The 17896-nt window shown below is 41.9% G+C and overlaps 1 protein-coding gene across 2 annotated transcripts; it reads right to left on the bottom strand.

The window, feature by feature from the left end:
* Positions 1-4695: 4695 nt before the first annotated feature.
* Positions 4696-17554, bottom strand: zc3hc1 (zinc finger, C3HC-type containing 1). 2 transcript variants are annotated; one of them, XM_055653348.1, is made up of 12 exons: positions 17451-17553; positions 17172-17356; positions 14279-14393; positions 12712-12862; positions 11665-11748; positions 11344-11471; positions 10917-11009; positions 10357-10514; positions 9221-9464; positions 8935-9141; positions 6359-6583; positions 4696-5175 (listed from the first exon to the last, which is right to left on the bottom strand). In XM_055653348.1, the coding sequence occupies exons 1-12, from the start codon at positions 17451-17453 to the stop codon at positions 5107-5109; spliced, it is 1662 nt and encodes a 553-aa protein (XP_055509323.1). In that variant the 5' UTR covers positions 17454-17553; the 3' UTR covers positions 4696-5106. The 2 variants fall into 2 exon arrangements, with proteins under 2 accessions (XP_055509323.1, XP_055509324.1); XM_055653349.1 differs by lacking the exon at positions 10917-11009 and having other exon boundaries at positions 17451-17554.
* Positions 17555-17896: the final 342 nt, after the last annotated feature.

Genomic DNA, 17896 nt, shown 5'->3' with positions numbered 1-17896 from the left:
AAATGTGTTGCTATACTTCCTGCAATAAAAATTGACCACACTGTCAAAAGCAATTAATTGGCTGTAAAGTGCAATGGGAAGGCATCAATTTGGGATACACATTGCTGCCAAATTTAACTCTCTGTTTCTCGAGGGAATTCGGGAATAAATTTCTTTAAAGAGGTAGAGAATTAAGAGCAGTGAGATGGAATTAGCTGACATAGGGAGCAAGGAAGGCAAATGCCACAGGTGTGTGTGCAGGGTATCAAGATAATCACATACCAAGTCATGATGATTTGACTCGTCTTGAGGATGGCTTTGGAGGATTGGAAGATGTGTAGGATTTATTTTATCATGGGGTGGCTGTCATACACCAGCTGCTACATGGGGGGGGGAGGAATAGCAAGTTATGCTGAGGGAGTTGGATGAGGAAAGAGGAAGTTCAGAGGAAACACCAGCATTAATAATAGACCTCCATAGATGCTCCATAGATGCTGCTGCACCCGCTGAGTTTCTCCAGCTTTTTTGTGTACCTTTAAGAATAGACCTGTTTCTTGTGGTATATTTGTTCTTTGATCTGGTGTTAAATATTTGACTTAAATTTAAAGACAAATGCTGGATTTTCCTGGAATGTTGCTCCAAAATGGCATCCTCAACAAACTGCTAAACTAGCTTTTATTTAATTCAAGGTTGACCTTTGCTGTGCTGAGCTCACTTAAATCACAACAGTACAGTTCAGTGTATAGGAGTCTGTGGGTCAGTGCCTGGCAACCTGATTTGAGGATGACTGAACGCAACTAGATTTTAATGAACATTCAGCTTGGATTGAGTTGCCCAGTTCCATGCCAAGTCACGAGGATTTGCCTAATCTTGAGCATGACTTTGGTGAACTGGAAGATATCTGTACAGGAATTATTTCATCATGAGGTGGCTGTCGCACACCAGCTATTACATGGGCTCAGCAAAATGATGACTTGGCCCAATACAAAGAGGTAGGGCGATGGGAGACCAGAGGGTCTGCTGCATAGAGTTGGCACCAACACATATACAGTTACACAATCTAAGTACACAGCCCCATTCAGACCACACACATGGCCACAGTCATAAGAGCTGATCTTTTCCTCACACTCTCAATTTCCACCAATCTTCAACCCCCTCTGTCTAGTGTTTTCCTTTCTATCCCTCACTCAGTCTAGCACTTATCCCTATGGATGATGGAAATGCTTTGGAGAGAGCAGTCACACAAACTGAGCATCTGCCTTGTGCAAGAAGCCATAGTATTTCTGTGTTTATCCTTTTACATTTCTGTTTAATGGTGGCTCACAGCATATTAATGGTGATGATTCAACAATTGTAATTCCACTGAATTGAGAGGGAAATGGTTAGACTTCACTTTGTTGGAAATAGTTTATTTGCATGGGCAAAATGGACGTTATTATTTAATTATTATTTTTTTTATTTATTAGAAGTAAGTATAATACAGTGGTACCTTTTTACAGGTTCCCAAAATTATGTTAACATATTACATTCTCTGTACAACTTCCTTTTTTTTTAAAGAGAAAAGTAGGAAGAGAAAAAGAAAAAAGAGATAGTAAAGAGTGAAGAATAGGCTAGTGTGCGTAAGTAAAAGGCAGAAAAAGAAAATAGTGCTATATTATTTGAGGTGTTGCAAGTGGAATTCATTATTGCCATGAGAACATCCCAACGTCCAGCCGTCTGATACATGTGTCATTGTTTAATTAGCTGAAGATGGTCATCGATGCACAGTAACGCAGGTTAGGCTTGGATGTAACACCATCCTTGTTGATATAGTCTGTGGCAGCACTTGCTCGAATTACTGACAGCATCAGCACTAAAATGGGTGAGTTGTGGACAATTCTTTGGGTTAAACTGTTGATCTGCTGCAACAGTTTGTGATCTTACGTACAGTTTGCATTCGTCAACAACAATTATCTTATGCATATATTTCTGTCCTTATATTGTACTTTAAAAGCACTTAGTCTAACTTCACAGAACTGTGCACACGATCACAAGAGAGCAGAGTGAAGTGAACCTGATTACATTTGTGATCTGTTATTTAGTTCGACCCTGGGCTGAAGTCCTCTAAACAACTGTAGAACAGCACTTTTTTTTAGACCATCGCTGCAGTCAAGGATAAAGGATGTTTAAAAATGTTCATATTCTCACTTCACTCCAACATATCCAAGTTAATGCTACCTGGTCACCTCTTCCTGATTTAGCCCATAGTTGATCTTCCACGTTAGGACAATTGAGCCTCAGATCTTACAGGATATCTAACAGTAATCTTTCCTAATAGCCATCCTTCGTAAGGCAAACTGGCAGCAATTTATTTGACTGTGGGAGGGAACTACATTGCAGACCAAGCTAAAGATCAAGAACTGTATAATGAAAAGAATGAATTTTCTTATGTCAAGCCAGGGGAAAATTGAAGTTAATTGTTCCATCTTAGACAGCACATGGACACAGCTTAACATTCTGCTGCTCTATAACATGAACAATATTGCACATTAAACACTGTTAATACACAGCAAAGTGTCATTAGGTTTATACCAGTATTTATGTTCTACAAAAGCTTCTGCTCACCCTTATTCACCCCAGTCTACCAGCATAACCTTCCATTATGTTTCCTCATCTAGATTTTCCTAAATGAGTCATTTTACAGCCAAAGTAGTTGCCTGTACCAGAACATGTCAGGAAAAGTGTAATCGGTTATGAACCGAGGGAGGGGGTGGGGGGTCAGATTAGAGGTAGTCAAAAGGACAGACTTGTTTGCATTACCTATTCACCAATAATTTGTCTGCTATTATAGTGATCTAATGAATAGTATATTACTTGGTTCTAAAATCTGTGGTCATTCAGACACGTGTGAGTTGTGGGATCCATGAGCAGGCACAGACTCTTCAGTTGTTTTACTTTTCACACTTACTGATTACAACATGAAAGGCAGCTATTCAGCCCATTGGATTCCTGCTAGGTCTCAACAGAGCGGTCCCATTAGTCCTCTTATTTCCTTGCAACCTATTGCCTCTTATGTACCTATCAGCTTATCTTTGGCTGTTTTGCAACTGACCTACATCAGAGGTAGTTTACAACAGCCAATTAATCTACCAGTACATCTATGAGATGGGGGTGAAAGCGCTGTCTGCGGAGGGCGCTCAGCATCGCCAAGGACTGCTCTCACCCCAACCATGGACTGTTTACCCTCCTACCATCCGGGAGGCGCTACAGGTCTCTCCATTGCCGAACCAGCAGGTCGAGGAACAGCTTCTTTCCGGCGGCTGTCACTCTACTCAACAACGTACCTCGGTGACTGCCAATCACCACCCCCCCCCCGGACACCTATTATTATTTATTCAAATCGTTTGCTATGTCGCTCTTCCAGGGAGATGCTAAATGCATTTCGTTGTCTCTGTACTGTACACTGACAATGACAATTAAAATTGAATCTGAATCTGAAAACTGGGAAAACCTGTGCATTCAAAGGGACAAATTCCATACATTCAACACCCAGGGTCCCAGTGAAGCAGCAGCACTAACTGCTGTGTCACTCTGTTTGACAGCAACAAGGAGGCAGTGGATGTTTCTATAAATTAAGGACATGTGAGGAGGGCAGCAAAGAGTTCTGGTTCCTATTACACGAGCATGGGCTCTCTCATGACTGGGTTGTGTAACTGATCCTCAACATTGAAACTATTCATGAGGTTCAAACGACATTGTAAAAACAGCTTATGAACTCGAGGTGAACTCTTTGGATCAACTTTTGCTATCAATAGTCTCTGTAGGTTTCAGTTACAAATCAAGAGTTTTCCTTCTAGTTTAAAACTGCTTTAGTCTTTTTACTGCAGAGACGCCATGTTCAACTTGTTGCTGTGAGATTTGCACCATCGGAGGGCAGCGAAGAGCAGCAAAGAGATTGGAACAATCAAGCACGAGAATTACTGAACAACCTGTGATTGTTCTTACAGCAGAAAATGGTGCGAAGGAATCTCTCAAAAACATTCAATAGTTTAGAGTAACAAAAAACATTTCGAATGGTCAGAAACTAGGTACTGGTGAAATAAATCAGATAGCTTTCCTGGCAGTCATAAGGGGTTGAATGGTCTCCTATACTGCAAAGTTCCATCTTCAATAACACAGTTGTGGTATTGGCAGCCATAGCAAATTCCTTTCTCCTCATATTTCCTGCTCTTGACACCTTTTCATTGGAATGTGGTTTTGATCCCCTAGACTCCACTAGTCTTTCCTCCATCATTAAAACCGCATTTAGCCGGCCTGTGTTTGATGCCACTCATATGGTGAGGGTATGAGGAGGGGCGTTGGGAGTTACTCACCCTTTACTCAGCAGTCTTGTCCACATCAGAGTGGTGCTATTGTGGGAAAGCATGTGGTATTAATCAGTCTGGGATTCCCTCCCTCGCAGCATTGTAATCCTCAGTTTTCTTGGTTACGAAGGCACTGGACAGCAAAATGTATTCCAGGGAAGGAATGTTTTCTCGTGTTTCTGAATTCTTAAAATTTATCATCACACCCGGACCATATTGCCTTGCTCAGTCCCTCCCCATCTAACCTGCATCTAATGTTTATGCCACATCATTTCCTTCACAAGGTTTTATTAGGTTACAGACAGTATTAAGGAGCATTAATTTATCACAAGAGCAAAATAATTGAAACCACAACCAAACAAAACTGTCAAACAAGATTAAAGCAGGCAGTCTTTATTTATACTTGGCACAAAATGTTATGATGGTTTAATGTATGCAAAACCAGAAGAAAATGTTTACCACTGAAGCTGACATGAATCAGGCCCCTCTTCTCAGTAAAGCACATATTCAATATACACCAAATATACTTCCATTCTTTCCTGCAAGTTTTGTTTTATTTAAAAAAAAGACATTTACAGGTCTGTAAGAAACTTCCAGTTCATTTTAATCTGTCAGTTGGTTCAAAGAGGTATGATGTCCATCCTGGCAGTAAGTATTGAAAACTACCATCACCCAATCCATTGGATGTAGAAGGAGAGCAAAGCCAGGCAGAGGTTGGATATTTCTTTCTCTCCTTTTCTGTTAAATATTCTGCACCTCCAACATCTTTACAGGATCACTCCCACTAGAGGGAACATGAGACTTGCCACTGTCGGAATATTCGGAACACCTTTCTCGATTTCTCTGAAAGAGTCTAACAACAAAAACAGTATATGAACAAGGCCTGCTTGACTCGGTCTTATGTGCATTGAGTCGAGGGATCAAATGGTCTCCTTCTGAACTATTACAATTCTATGGATTACTTGGCATTTTGCTGCGTCTAGTTAGTCCGAAACTGAAAAGCATGAAAATGTCAGCACAGAATTGCACGGCTCATCAGTTGTGAAGAAAACAGTCTGCCTGACGAGGAACCTAAAGGGAGTACAATGCCACCTCCATCTTGGATGGCGATGTATTTCCTCCTCATCCCCCTCAGTGGTTCAATTCACTCTCTGTTCTAGCAGGATCGCTGTACTTGCAAAATTTCCAGTACAAAACATAAAAAAGATTCTGGTTGAATGCATCATATGAATGGTACCGGAGGGATGACTGTGGACACAAATAAACCACCCTGCCACAGAAGGCTATGGAGGCCAACTCAATGGATATTTTTAAGGCAGAGGCAGACAGATTCTTGATTAGTACGGGTATCAGGGGATATGGGGAGAAGGCAGGAGAATGGGGTTAGGAGGGAGAGATAGATCAGCCATGATTGAATGGCAGAGTAGACTTGATGGGCCGAATGGCCTAATTCTGCCCTGATCGCTTATGAACTGTCTGATTCAACAGGCAGCACTGGCCAATATGGCTTTGGTCATGATCTCGGCACCTTTCCAGCATGTGGACGAATGCTAAAACAAACAAAGGTTAAATATTTCTCTCTCCCTCCTTCTGGTGAGAACTCTACTTTTGGCATCCAAATTAAGCAGCTTTTTAATATGGGAGATGGGCAACAGGCCAGGGCATGCTACCAGTGTCTGGGAATCTAATGGATGCTCAGACCAGACGTCACAATGATCAAAAGATGTACAAATGAGACAGGCCATCGATAGAGTAAAAGCAAAAGCCGGCATTGTACTGATTTTCTGCCACAAGATGCGAACGGCACTAATTGGAACTGCTTATAAAATCAAAATGTTTTTTGTCCTAACTCCTTTCACTATCTAGGATTCCTATCGGTTGAGAGCCCGCTGCACACTCCATTGTGGGTCAATTGACAACAATGCAGAAAGGGGAACTGGAAAAGAGTAGTTGGAACCATGTTCTGCAAGGAATTCATCCTTTTAAGGAAAGAGGACTACGAGCAGCCTGCTAACCGGAGAAAAAGTGCTACTTACAAAGCTATCCATGCCCTCATTTGGGCTGCTGGATCCTGTCAGGGACAACAGAACCTCAAGTACCGTCACCCAGCTGGGCTCTGTCTTCTCACGTGACCCAGGGGTCAAGTTCTGCTTCTCTGGCTCAGAGCTGTGCAGCTGATCTTCTGGTTTCAGTTCTCTTCGAATCCAAGGACACCAATCCCTGTGCTGGGAAACAGGGTTGAAGTATCCCCGGACACTATCCTGTAAAACAGTCATATTAAAAATGGAAGAAATGAAATCAAACTAAACCTCCCTGAACAGCTCGCTTAGAATCAACCAGCATATCTTTTGGACTTCCAAATTTCCTTCACGTCCACCTATCACCTCCTAGATTCTCCTCGTCACAGCATAATTCCACCGATTGTGATTACTTTCTTCTACCACCACCAAGTGATCATTATTATCCCAGTTTCATACAATTATAGGGTCCTGGAAATATACATAATTGAAATAGACCTTCTGCCCACCCCTTCTATATCCTGAAACCGGCCACTGGACAAAAGAGAGACACAATGACCCGCAGATGCTGGCTTACAAAAAGAAACCCGCTGGATTCTGATGAAGGGACCCTACCTGAAACATCACCGGTCCGTGTCCTCCAGAGATACTCCCTGACACACTGAGTTACTCCAGCATTTTGTGTTTTATTTTCCCAGGACAAGATAGGTGTTCAGCTCATTCAATCAGATCACAGCTCAACGGCACCCAAGTTTATTTACCTACATATATTTTGTACCACTCTCCAAAAAATCTCTCTCTCAAACTGTCTTTACAGCTCCAACTATCCTTCACACATAGACCTTTCGGGAAAGGGAGTTCCAGATTTCCCCCACACTTATCCCTCTCATCAGCTCATTGCCAGTTATGTCCATGAATATTATTTCTACAACCTACCCACCATTGAGGTTAAATTTACTGGTGTGCAATCTAGCACCTTCTTCCGTGGTAAAGAATGATTTCAAATGTAAGTTTGGTTTCCACAGCTGCTCCCTTTACAGCAAGAAGTTGATTTCCTAATTTTACTCTGAATGGCTCCACCTCTCCTACACAAATCTTTCCCTATTGGAATACCAAGGACTGTCTGTGTATTCCTTAAATGTTTGATTTCAATCTTTTCTCTTGCTGTCTCTTTGTTTCTCATTTCCATTTCTTGTTGTGTGGACTTTCTAAATCAGCCTAATTCTTTGTCATAGGCACTTTTGTCTACTGCATTTTACACCTCTTAAAATTCAAGGAGCTCTGGCTTTACTGTCCACATCCTTCTTCCTCATGGGAATGTACCTAGACTAGGGAATACCTCCACTTTAAAGGTCACCCACTGTTATAGTTTTGCCTGCCAAGCCGGTTTACTCAATTCATATCTGTTCTCATCCCATTTAAATTGGTCCTTTTCAAATTGACTATTTTTTACCATGAAACAATCCATATCCTTCAGAGGGTAACTAGGACAGCGCAGAGGATCATTGGCTGCCCTCTCCCCTCCCTGATGGACATCTACACCTCCCGCTGCCTTAGCAGGGAAAAGAAGATCATCAAAGACAGCTCCCATCCTGCGTTTGGACTGTTCGACCTGCTGCCCTCTGGAAGGCGCTATAGGTGCATCAAATCCAGGACAAATAGACTCAGAAATAGTTGCTTTCCGAGAATTATAACTACTATTAATTCTAATTCACACATGCACTGACTTCACTGCCCAACACCACGGACTTCCATCTGTATATATGTATATATGTATGTAGCGCCGCAGAAATTGTGCAGCTATCCCCCCCCATCCCCCCCCCCCCCTTCTCCCTTCTGTTTTTTGTTTTTCTGTCTTGTTTTTTGTGCTAAATTGTATGTATGCACCACCGAGTACGAGCAGCTTTCAGTTTCACTGTACATGTATAGTGACAATAAATGGCATATCATATCCTTTTCCACAAATATTCAAAACCTTGTAACCAATTCAGCATTGAATCAAACAAGATTTGGCAATGGAGACACGAGGGACTACAGATGCTGGGAACTTGAGCACAACACCACGTGCTGGAAGAACTCAGCGGATCTAAAAACTGAAGAAGGTTCCCAATTTAAAACATTGCCTTTCCATTTTCTCCACAGATGCTGCCTGGCCTGCTGAGTTCCTCCAGCAATTTGTATTTTGCTCAAGGTTTGGCAATGACAGGTGACAACAACAAAAAAAATGGGCTGAAGAGATAAGTTTTAAGTATCTTCTTGAAGGAGAAGAGAAAGATAGAGAGAAAGGATAGGAAAGGTTTAGAGAGATATGGGCAAAGGCGGGCAGGTGGGACCACTGTAGATGGGGTATGGTTAAGTTAGGTCGGAGGGCATGTTTCAGATTCTAGAATAAGGATGACATTTTAGAGCCAGGTAACTGAAGACATGACTATCAACAGTGGAGTGGAGAGAACAGGCATTGAAGAGCTTCAGAACTGGAGGTGACAATGAGCTAACAAACTCAGATATGTAGTTCCAGTGCTATGGATCTACCAGTGTAACAGTTTGGTAGCACAGTTCTCCCTAGCGATCCACCCAAATGCACTGCTACTTACGGAGCTGGTAGATGAAGACAGACGCAGACGCTTTGGCTTCCTCTGTGGGCTGGAAGGGACATCACCCTGGCCCATGCTTCGAGTCACAGGCCGCTTGGTCCGCTGGAGCGGACTGATGTTTTCTGGTTCACTGCGATCGACCAGAGTGGGACTGTGGGCATCTCGACTCCGTGTCCGAGCCCCAATAGGCATAGGGGTGATTTCGTGCTGATGAACAAAAAAAAATCACGGTTTTTAGAAAGGGAGGATGTTATACGATAGGAATAGACCAGAGAGTTAGTGGTACCTGTTCACCAGTCTGTATCTGGGCAGCGTCCTGGCTTCGTGTAATCATCCTACGGGGAGACATGGCAGAGGGAGTTGGCATTGATGTTTCTGATCTGTTCTCCTGTGGCGAGGTACCATACACGGAACCGTCAGGATCACTAGCTGAGCAAACGGTGTCAATCTGCTGAAAGCTCCACAGGCCCACCTTCCTCATGCAATACGAGCAGGTGATGACCGGCAGATGATGGAAATCCGAGGCAGTTCTAGTCACGTTGGAAATAAAGTAGAGAGTTATATAAATGTGATGCAAAATGCTGGAGTAACTCAGCGGGACAGGCAGCATCTCCGGAGAGAAGGAATGGGTGATGTTACGGGTCGAGACCCTTCTTCAGACCTTTCTCCCTCTGCCACGTCTTCCCGCAGGATGATTACATGCTGAGTTACTCCAGCATTTTGTGTCTACCTCAATCTACCAGCATCTGCAGTTCTTTCCTACGCAGATAAATATGATGGTGAAAATCCCACTTAGATATTGATGCAAATTCCCACACCACAAGCCCCTCAACCTCCTCAGTGACTTAGTTGGAAGTTACACTATCCAGTGGGGCACACAGTCCAGCATTTCTGCATTGCATAGCTCCATGACTCAATAATGCTTACTTGATAATGCCTTCTATCAGTTCAGATGCCAAGTAGAGGTTAATTCCATCTCTCCTTCATATGTAGATGTAAAGGTCCCATGGCATTATTTCAAATTGTACTTTGGAAAGCACCCCAGGACAATACTCATCCCTTTATCCCATTTGCATATTTCTTTTGGTGGAAATTTACCCTGCGCATTTTGGCTTTTGCACATTCTACATTCCTTGAAACAATAGCTGTTACTCTTTACCCTTGCTAAGGAATGGCCAAATGTTTTAAATAAACAAAGTTGGCCATTGTCTGTGGAATTGCATCGTACCATCAGCCTTCATTTTGTGGAGATAGGGAAGGAGTAGCATTGAACTGTCATGAATAACTTGGGTGATTAAACCATAGGAATGGTGAGGGATAAAGGAGGCACTGGTGAAATGTTTCAAGATTTAGCCAATGATTCCAAGCAGGCACAGGTCCATGAAAGCAACTAGAAACTACTAATTTATTTTGGATTCTTACCCAGCAGTCCAGCCGGACAGAGCAAGGACACAGGCCGAAACATGGGCAGGGAGCAGATCACCACTGCTCTTGAGCACAGGACTGTCATCTTTAGTGTCAGACTTTAATTCGTCTTCTACCAACTGCAACAGGAGGCTGATGGTTTCTTCCTTGATGGTCTGTTTGAGAGCAGAGCGGTGGTTAGTGATGCATGTACTGAACTGTACCATTGAATTCCAAAGAAATAAATCTGATAATAATTCCCAGGAATATTGGATTCATAACCATTGTTTGATTCAAGGCCAGCACACCAATCGGTTTTCAACTGATCAACTTAGTAACATAGGAATATGAAAGACCAGTAGACAGTGATCTATTACAAAGAAATGCAAGGAGCCAGTCTGTCAGTAAGCTATGGTTCAGCAGGAACTTCACCCATCTGGTGACCAGACCTTCGTGAACGACATCAGCACACTGCCCCACCACTAAAAGAGAAAGCTGTCCTTCATTGCACTACAGATTGTCATCTTTCTGTTCTCTGCATGAAAATGAAAACCCACTGCATATTTTCCAGCACTAACCTGTTCTTTGTTGGCCATCTTTAGAACTGTGGGAACTCGGATCAGCTCTTTCATATCCTTTCTCAATCCCTTTAAATCCTTGACTCGGAAAATCTCAATGAAAAAAAAAACTTGTCACAGCTCAAAGGAAAGTTTTGCTTTAGTACAGGTTTTATCTCCAACTTATTATTCACCCACTGCCAAGTGTGGAGAATTCTCCCAAGCTGTTTTGATTCGATGTATGGAGTCAATTTCAGCTTCCTGTTACTAGAGAATTTCATCTATTTTAATTACCTCAATGCGGATAAGAAAAATCCCATTAAGTATTGTCAAAACCTCTGACTGAAGGAAATCTAAGGTGAAAGCAACCTAATGCTGCCCACAGAATTATACCCCGGCAGAGAGACAGGAGTGGAGTGTGAGGGCAAAGTCAACCTGTCAAACTCACCATCACTCCGAGGTCATCTTGTTTGAGGACAGGTAACTGTGTGTCCAAGATGCACAGACACTTGAACCGCTCCGCCATCTCGTGAAGGAGAGCTGCTGGTTCATTCAGAGGTAAAGTCCAGAACCGATCTGCAAGGAACATGGAAGAAAGATTTAGACACCTACATAGATGCTATTCAGCCCTTCACCTGCTCCAATCAAAGTTAAATAAAATCAACATAAAAAAAACAAGGGCCCGATACCGACTGTGGGTTGAAAGTATTTGCAGATATGAGCACAGTGAAGAATACAAAAAAATTCTACATATCTCTTCCTACCTCACCTGGACAGGGACTGTCAGGCCAGAAGCAAAACTTCTTGTGTGCTGCTTTCAAATCATCCTGCAGCCCAGCGAGCCTTTCTTTATCTTAAAGGTAAAAAAATGCACATAAATGTATATACGTTTTAAGTAAATCACTCAACATAAAACCAGTTGAGGAAAAATCTGAACGATTCAAAAACAGAAGACACGACAAAAAGAAAACAAAGAAGACTACGAGAGAACATGAGAGTCATTCAATAAGTTGACAATGTAAGACACTGATGCAGGGAAAATGTAAATGAGTTCAAGAAAATGTATTTTAGAGGCACAAGGGATTGAGGGAGAAGGGTGCGAAATATATACTCTGCACAGTTCTCATCTTCATATTACATAAGGGAATTCGAGTAGATGCATACAAAATTAAAGGGTGATACCAGGATTGGGTATAACAGAACTCTAAAGCCAAACAGCATGATGTTTCCTTCTCCTTAAAATAGAAAAGTGAGAGATGACCCAAGTTAAAATTAAATAGATTTGAAAAGACAGCCGTGCAGATGATGTTTCAATAGTGTAGAATTCCTAAAATGGGGGTGCATATGGATAAATCCACCACTAATTTCATCAAGGAATATATTTTACTATTTTTTCCTTGGAGAATCGCTAGGATATGAACTTACTACCACAAAGTCGATGTATTTAAGAGGAAGTATACAAGAATAAAAATAATCTTGTTGATGGGGTGCAATGAAATAGGGTGGAACATAACAACCAACATGAACCTGCTGGGTTGAATTGGCCATTGTTCCTCTCTAATTTTAATGTTATTTTTGAAAAAAAAAAAGATTTTGGAGAGCTTTATTCATGCACCATTGAGTGGTGGCAGGCATTAGGTAGTGGTGGGGGAAAATGAGTCCCAAACCTTCACTGGTCTGTACAGGGTCAAAGCCTTCAACAACATTCGAGCTTGTCCGTTTTGTGACAGAGAGAAGATTGACGGGTTGCGAAAAGGAAAATAAAAACAATTTATAAAGGAACAAACTGTTGGTCAATATAAAACACACATCTTACACTTGTTGACGTCCTGTAAAGGATGCAGAGTCGCGCATAGGAAAGCTTGACAGCTGAAACACTTCAACACATCGCATTCAATATTGGTCCAGCCATACTTAGCACAGTGGAAAGGGGAGAGCTCAAGGGACATCCCAGCCCACTTGAATGAGTAGCTTTGTCAAGAAAAATGTGCCTTCTCCATTTATTAAGAAGCTTTCTTAACTTTGTGCACAACATCCCCTCTATGGGTTTTTTCCCCTCAATCTGTTATAGAATTAATGGTCTCTGATATATACAGATTGGGAGCATGATTGTATTTTAAAATTTTCATATCAGGCATGTAGGAGGGGGTGCAAGCGTTATCTCTCACTATCTGGCTGAACACCAGAGGCTCAGGTTCATGCTCCAATCCTTTCCACATATCAGGAATTATGTCGTTTGCTCAAAGCTTTTCTTCAATTCCCCCCCAAGATTTTCTTACTTCTACTCTGTGAAGGTGTCGACTCACCGCACCCTTCAAAACTGCATGAATGGTCGTTCGTTATACACATATTTTACGGGCAACCTATCCCGATGGGGAGCATCAGATAGGAATCGGGTTGTAGTTTTCCAGTACGTTACTGGATAATCGTTGACACAGGAACTCTGGCAAGCTGCTGCCACCTCCAGCCCTTCACCCAACTTAGCACAATGTGTGCGGTCGTTCAGCTAATTCACCACAAATTACTACTTGAACTTTGGCACCCTCTGACTACACCAATGCCACCTAATTTCCTGCAGCTGGCATTTCATATTCAAATTTACGTTAACATTCCTTTTAATTATTAATCACTTCCTGCTTTTACAAGAGACATTCATCCGGGAGGCAGAAAGGAATGCTGGAGAAACTCAGCGGCTGAGGCAGCATCTATGGAGCGAAGGAATAGGTGACATTTCGGGTCAAGGCCCTTCTTTCATCCAGGAGGCTACTATTTTGCCCTTCATGCTTGTATTGGTCTAAACCCTTCAATAATCTGGAGCTGTCTTCCTCCTGTCCATTTTAAATGGTCCAACAATTAATAGTGTATTTACAAGTCACACAAGCCTTCCTCCACCAAACCAGAAATTCAACAGCTCAAAGTTGACCAAGAAACCACTGCTTCAGGCATTACGTGGCCCTGAATGCTTTTTCCACTCAAGTATAGTTTGCACTCCATAACTAGTATCATAAAGTACAGAAACAGGCGTTTCAGCCCAACTCATCCATGCTGACCAATTTGCCTCTTCCAGGCTAGTCCCACTTGCCCACATTTAGCTCATGTTCCTATCAATGTACATGTCTAAGTGTCTTTTAAATGCTGTTGTGGTACCTGGCTGAACTATTTCCTCTGGCAGCTCATTCCATATCCCCATCACTCTCCGAGTGAAAAAGTTGCCCCTATTAATTCTTTCCCGAAAGCTATGCCCTTTAATTCTTGATTACCCTACCCGAAGTAAAAGACTCTGTTCATTCACAATTGTACCACTGAGTGTACTGGTTTGTAATACTTAACACTGATGTCTTAGGTGCACATGTCTATGACTAAATAACAACATTGAAGGATATTGTGAAACTTTCAACCCGCGAGAAGAAAGCTTCTTTATTTGCAGAATCACAAGGAGCAGGCAATCCTGGCAAATCACTGTCATCAGGTGATTCAAGGATGGAAATAGACTGATCGCTAGGAAACAAAGATAATAACAATTAGATACCAATACTACAGTGTTAGAACTTCTACTATCAATGTAATGGCAGTAACTTAGGTTTAATTTTGGGCAACATCAGATATGAATAGTTAGTAGCAATGGTGGCTCAGTGGGCAAACATGTTCATCAGAAGTTAACTGATTGAAGCTCTGCTTCATAGACTTGAGCATATAAACCAGGCTGACGCTCCAAGGTAGATTGCAGGCTGGTGGAATGGGCATATTCCAAATAAATATGAAATATAAAATTTAATCCTGAGCAATGCTAAGTGTTACATTTGGTAGGAAGAATGAGAAGAAGCAATATAAACTACAGACCACAATCCTAACCACAGCGAGACCCTGACATTACTGCTAATGTCAAGGCTAAGACATTTGCACCTTGTTCGGCCAGAAGTGCTGAATATATGACTCCTCCTGAGATTCCCCTTCATCACAGAAGCCAGTCTTCAGGTGCCTAGATTACTTCCATGTGACATCAAGAAATGATAAGAGTGGTTACAGCAAAAACCTCTCAGTCCAGACAACTTCCTCGCAGTGGTATTGAAAACTGACACCCCACAACCTCCCTGCTACAAAACAGTTACAAAGCTGCCACCTACCTGACACTGGAAATCGGTCCTGTTCATTAAAAGCAGAACAAACCCAATGCAGCCAATTACTTCGGATTCTGTCTATTCTTAATCAGCATCAAAGTGATGGAAGGCTTTGTTAACAGTGCTATCCAGCAGGGCTTACTCACCACTAACTAGTTCACCAATGTCATTTTGCATTTCACAGGATTCATGGCTCTAGACCTCTTCAGAGAGTTGTTTCAAATTTAAATCCAAGAACTTAATTCCAGAAGTGAGGCGAGATAGCTCTCTTTGACATAAGGCAGCATTTGACCACGTATGGCATCAAGGTTTGAAGAAGGATCCCTACCCGAAACTCCATCTGTCCATGTTCTCCAAAGGTGCAGCACGACTCATTGAGTTACTCCAGCAGTTTGAGTTTTTCTTTGGTACAAACCAGTATCTGCAGTTTCTTGTTATTACACAGCATCAAGGGTGATTGATAAAACTGAAGTCAATGGGTATCAAGGAAAAAATATCCTAGAGGGTGAAGTCATACTTGCACAGAGGAAAATAGTTGGAGGTTAATTATCCCAGTCCAAAATATCACTATACAAGGTTGTCAATGTATATTCCAGGCCTAGCCAATGTTAGCAGCCTCTTTCATGGCCTTCTTCCCACCACAAGGTCATAAATGATGACCATTGCATAATGTACAAATCTGGTTGCAAGTCCTCAACAATTAATTCAGTGCATTCCTGCACATAGCAAGACTTAAAATAGCTTTTAGTCACAGGATGATAAGCTGTAAGTAACATTTGCACCAAAGGTTTCAGACATACATCTGCCCTGTTGACAATGGTCAATCCACCTACCCTTGATTTTCAATGCCGTTACCATTGCTGAAACCCCATCATCAACAGCCTATGGATCACCATTGACAAAAAACTCAATAAGGTTAGACACATAACTATTGTTATGACAAACCAAGGTCAGAGGCTATATCTTCTGCAGCAAGTAATACAATTCCTGCCCAAATTCCTTCCACTCTCTACAAAGCATGTCAGAGTTATAGCTGAATACGTTCCATTTGCCTTTATTCATCTCCAACACAACCCAGTTACTCACCCAGGCTAATCTGACAACATTCCAAAAGCTTTGACCTTTACCTCATTCAGAACAAGAGCTACAGATTCTCCCTTTAGCCAGGCACCACCTGGAGGCATTCCTGATCTTTCATCATTGCTTTACCTAAATCCTGAAACTCCTCAATGCAACATCACTGTGGAAATATTTCCATTTTCTCACAGGCAATTCATGCTGATCTTTGCCAGCAATGCCCAGTGCCCCAAAATTAATTATTATTATTTTAGAACAGACAAATTTGAGATTGGATGTGCGTTTTTGTTGAAGGAGGCTGGACAGGCTGAGAAAGTAGTTGAAGTACACAGCAGTCATGGCTTAATATAATGTGACATAGAGTATAAGAAATGAAATGTTGATAAATCTTTATAGAGCAATACTCAGCCACTAATTTACTATCTAGAAAATAGATCTATACAACACACTTTAGGAAAGGCGAAAGGTTTGTACTAAGGGTGCAGTAGTTTGACAAAACGATTCCAGAGCATGTGGATACACGAGGATTGTTCTACTTGGAACAACATATATAAAGGGATACGATAAAGGTAATTAAAGTTATCAAGGGGTATAGGCAGAATAGAAAAAATATTCCATCAACAGGTGTACAAGAACCAGGGAATATAGAATGTCACGAGAGAAGATAAAACTCAGCATGGTTTAGGGACTGCAATGGACTGCCAGAAGTAGAATGTCCTGTCCAAGAGAACAAATGAAAAGAAATCAGACATCAACCCGCTGTTATTGAACTAACTCTGAATAAACAGAACTGCATCTTATGGTGAAATCTCTGGATTGGGATGAACTCACGACCATCTGACCCAAGAAGCAGGTACAATTGTTTGGAGATACACCAGAGGTTAGCGGATGAGAGAGGGTATCTTGACTCTTCTCTTTTGCAGTTAATTCTCTTCAGCAAACGCCGCAAAACTGATTTCCCTGAATAATTTAGTGAGAAACGATCCCATGGGACAGAATCGTGGGACTGGCCCATTCATTCTCATATATGCGCACTAACACCCCTGGGAAGAAAAAGAACTCAGAAATGTGTTGAATTTACGTCTCTGCGATGCTGTCGGACAATAGTTGCCGCACTTTCTGCGGAGTCTCGGACGCATTTCTGTTGCTTGTTGAAAGAACATCACCATCGCTCTCGCATGCCGCCATCTTCGATCCCACAGTTATTGGCGTCCCGGCCGCAACAAGACGTCCCGAAGAAAGGTTCCGCAGCTCAAACACAGGACACTTGAGATACATAGAAACGCATTAGAGAGCAATGATTACCATCGAAAAAAGTTTAAAAATAAATATTCCACTTTAAACTAGATCAATAAAATACCATTAGATCGTCATGTAGATAGCAGAGTCTTTCACTAATCCGCCAAAACAATGCAGGACAGAACTATTTTTGGTATATTCTACCTTTATTTGCTTTGTAGTTGACTAACGAATAGGGTGATTTCACGAAAGGTCACTGGAGCGTAGATCCGCACCCACGTGACCGAAAATCTCAAGTGGAGGACATGCTAGACATCCGGTACATGTTAGTGGACGGGAAAACACGCACTTTCCCACCCGTTAAAAACATAGAAAACGGCCAGGTTTTGATCTGCAATTTATTGTGCCAGTCGGGGTGACCGTGAGGCACAGCTACCTAGATTTACAGTAAAAAAAAAAGATAGAAACTAAGGTAAATTAAAGAGGGAGCAGAAGGTGCCAATCCAGCGGAAGTGACCAGCAGACATTTGCCGTGGAGATTTAAAGGTTCAAAATATCGGGAATTAT

Source organism: Leucoraja erinacea, chromosome 22 (assembly GCF_028641065.1).
Source record: "Leucoraja erinacea ecotype New England chromosome 22, Leri_hhj_1, whole genome shotgun sequence".
Taxonomy (NCBI): domain Eukaryota; kingdom Metazoa; phylum Chordata; class Chondrichthyes; order Rajiformes; family Rajidae; genus Leucoraja; species Leucoraja erinaceus.
This window is presented reverse-complemented; position numbering and strand designations above follow the sequence as displayed.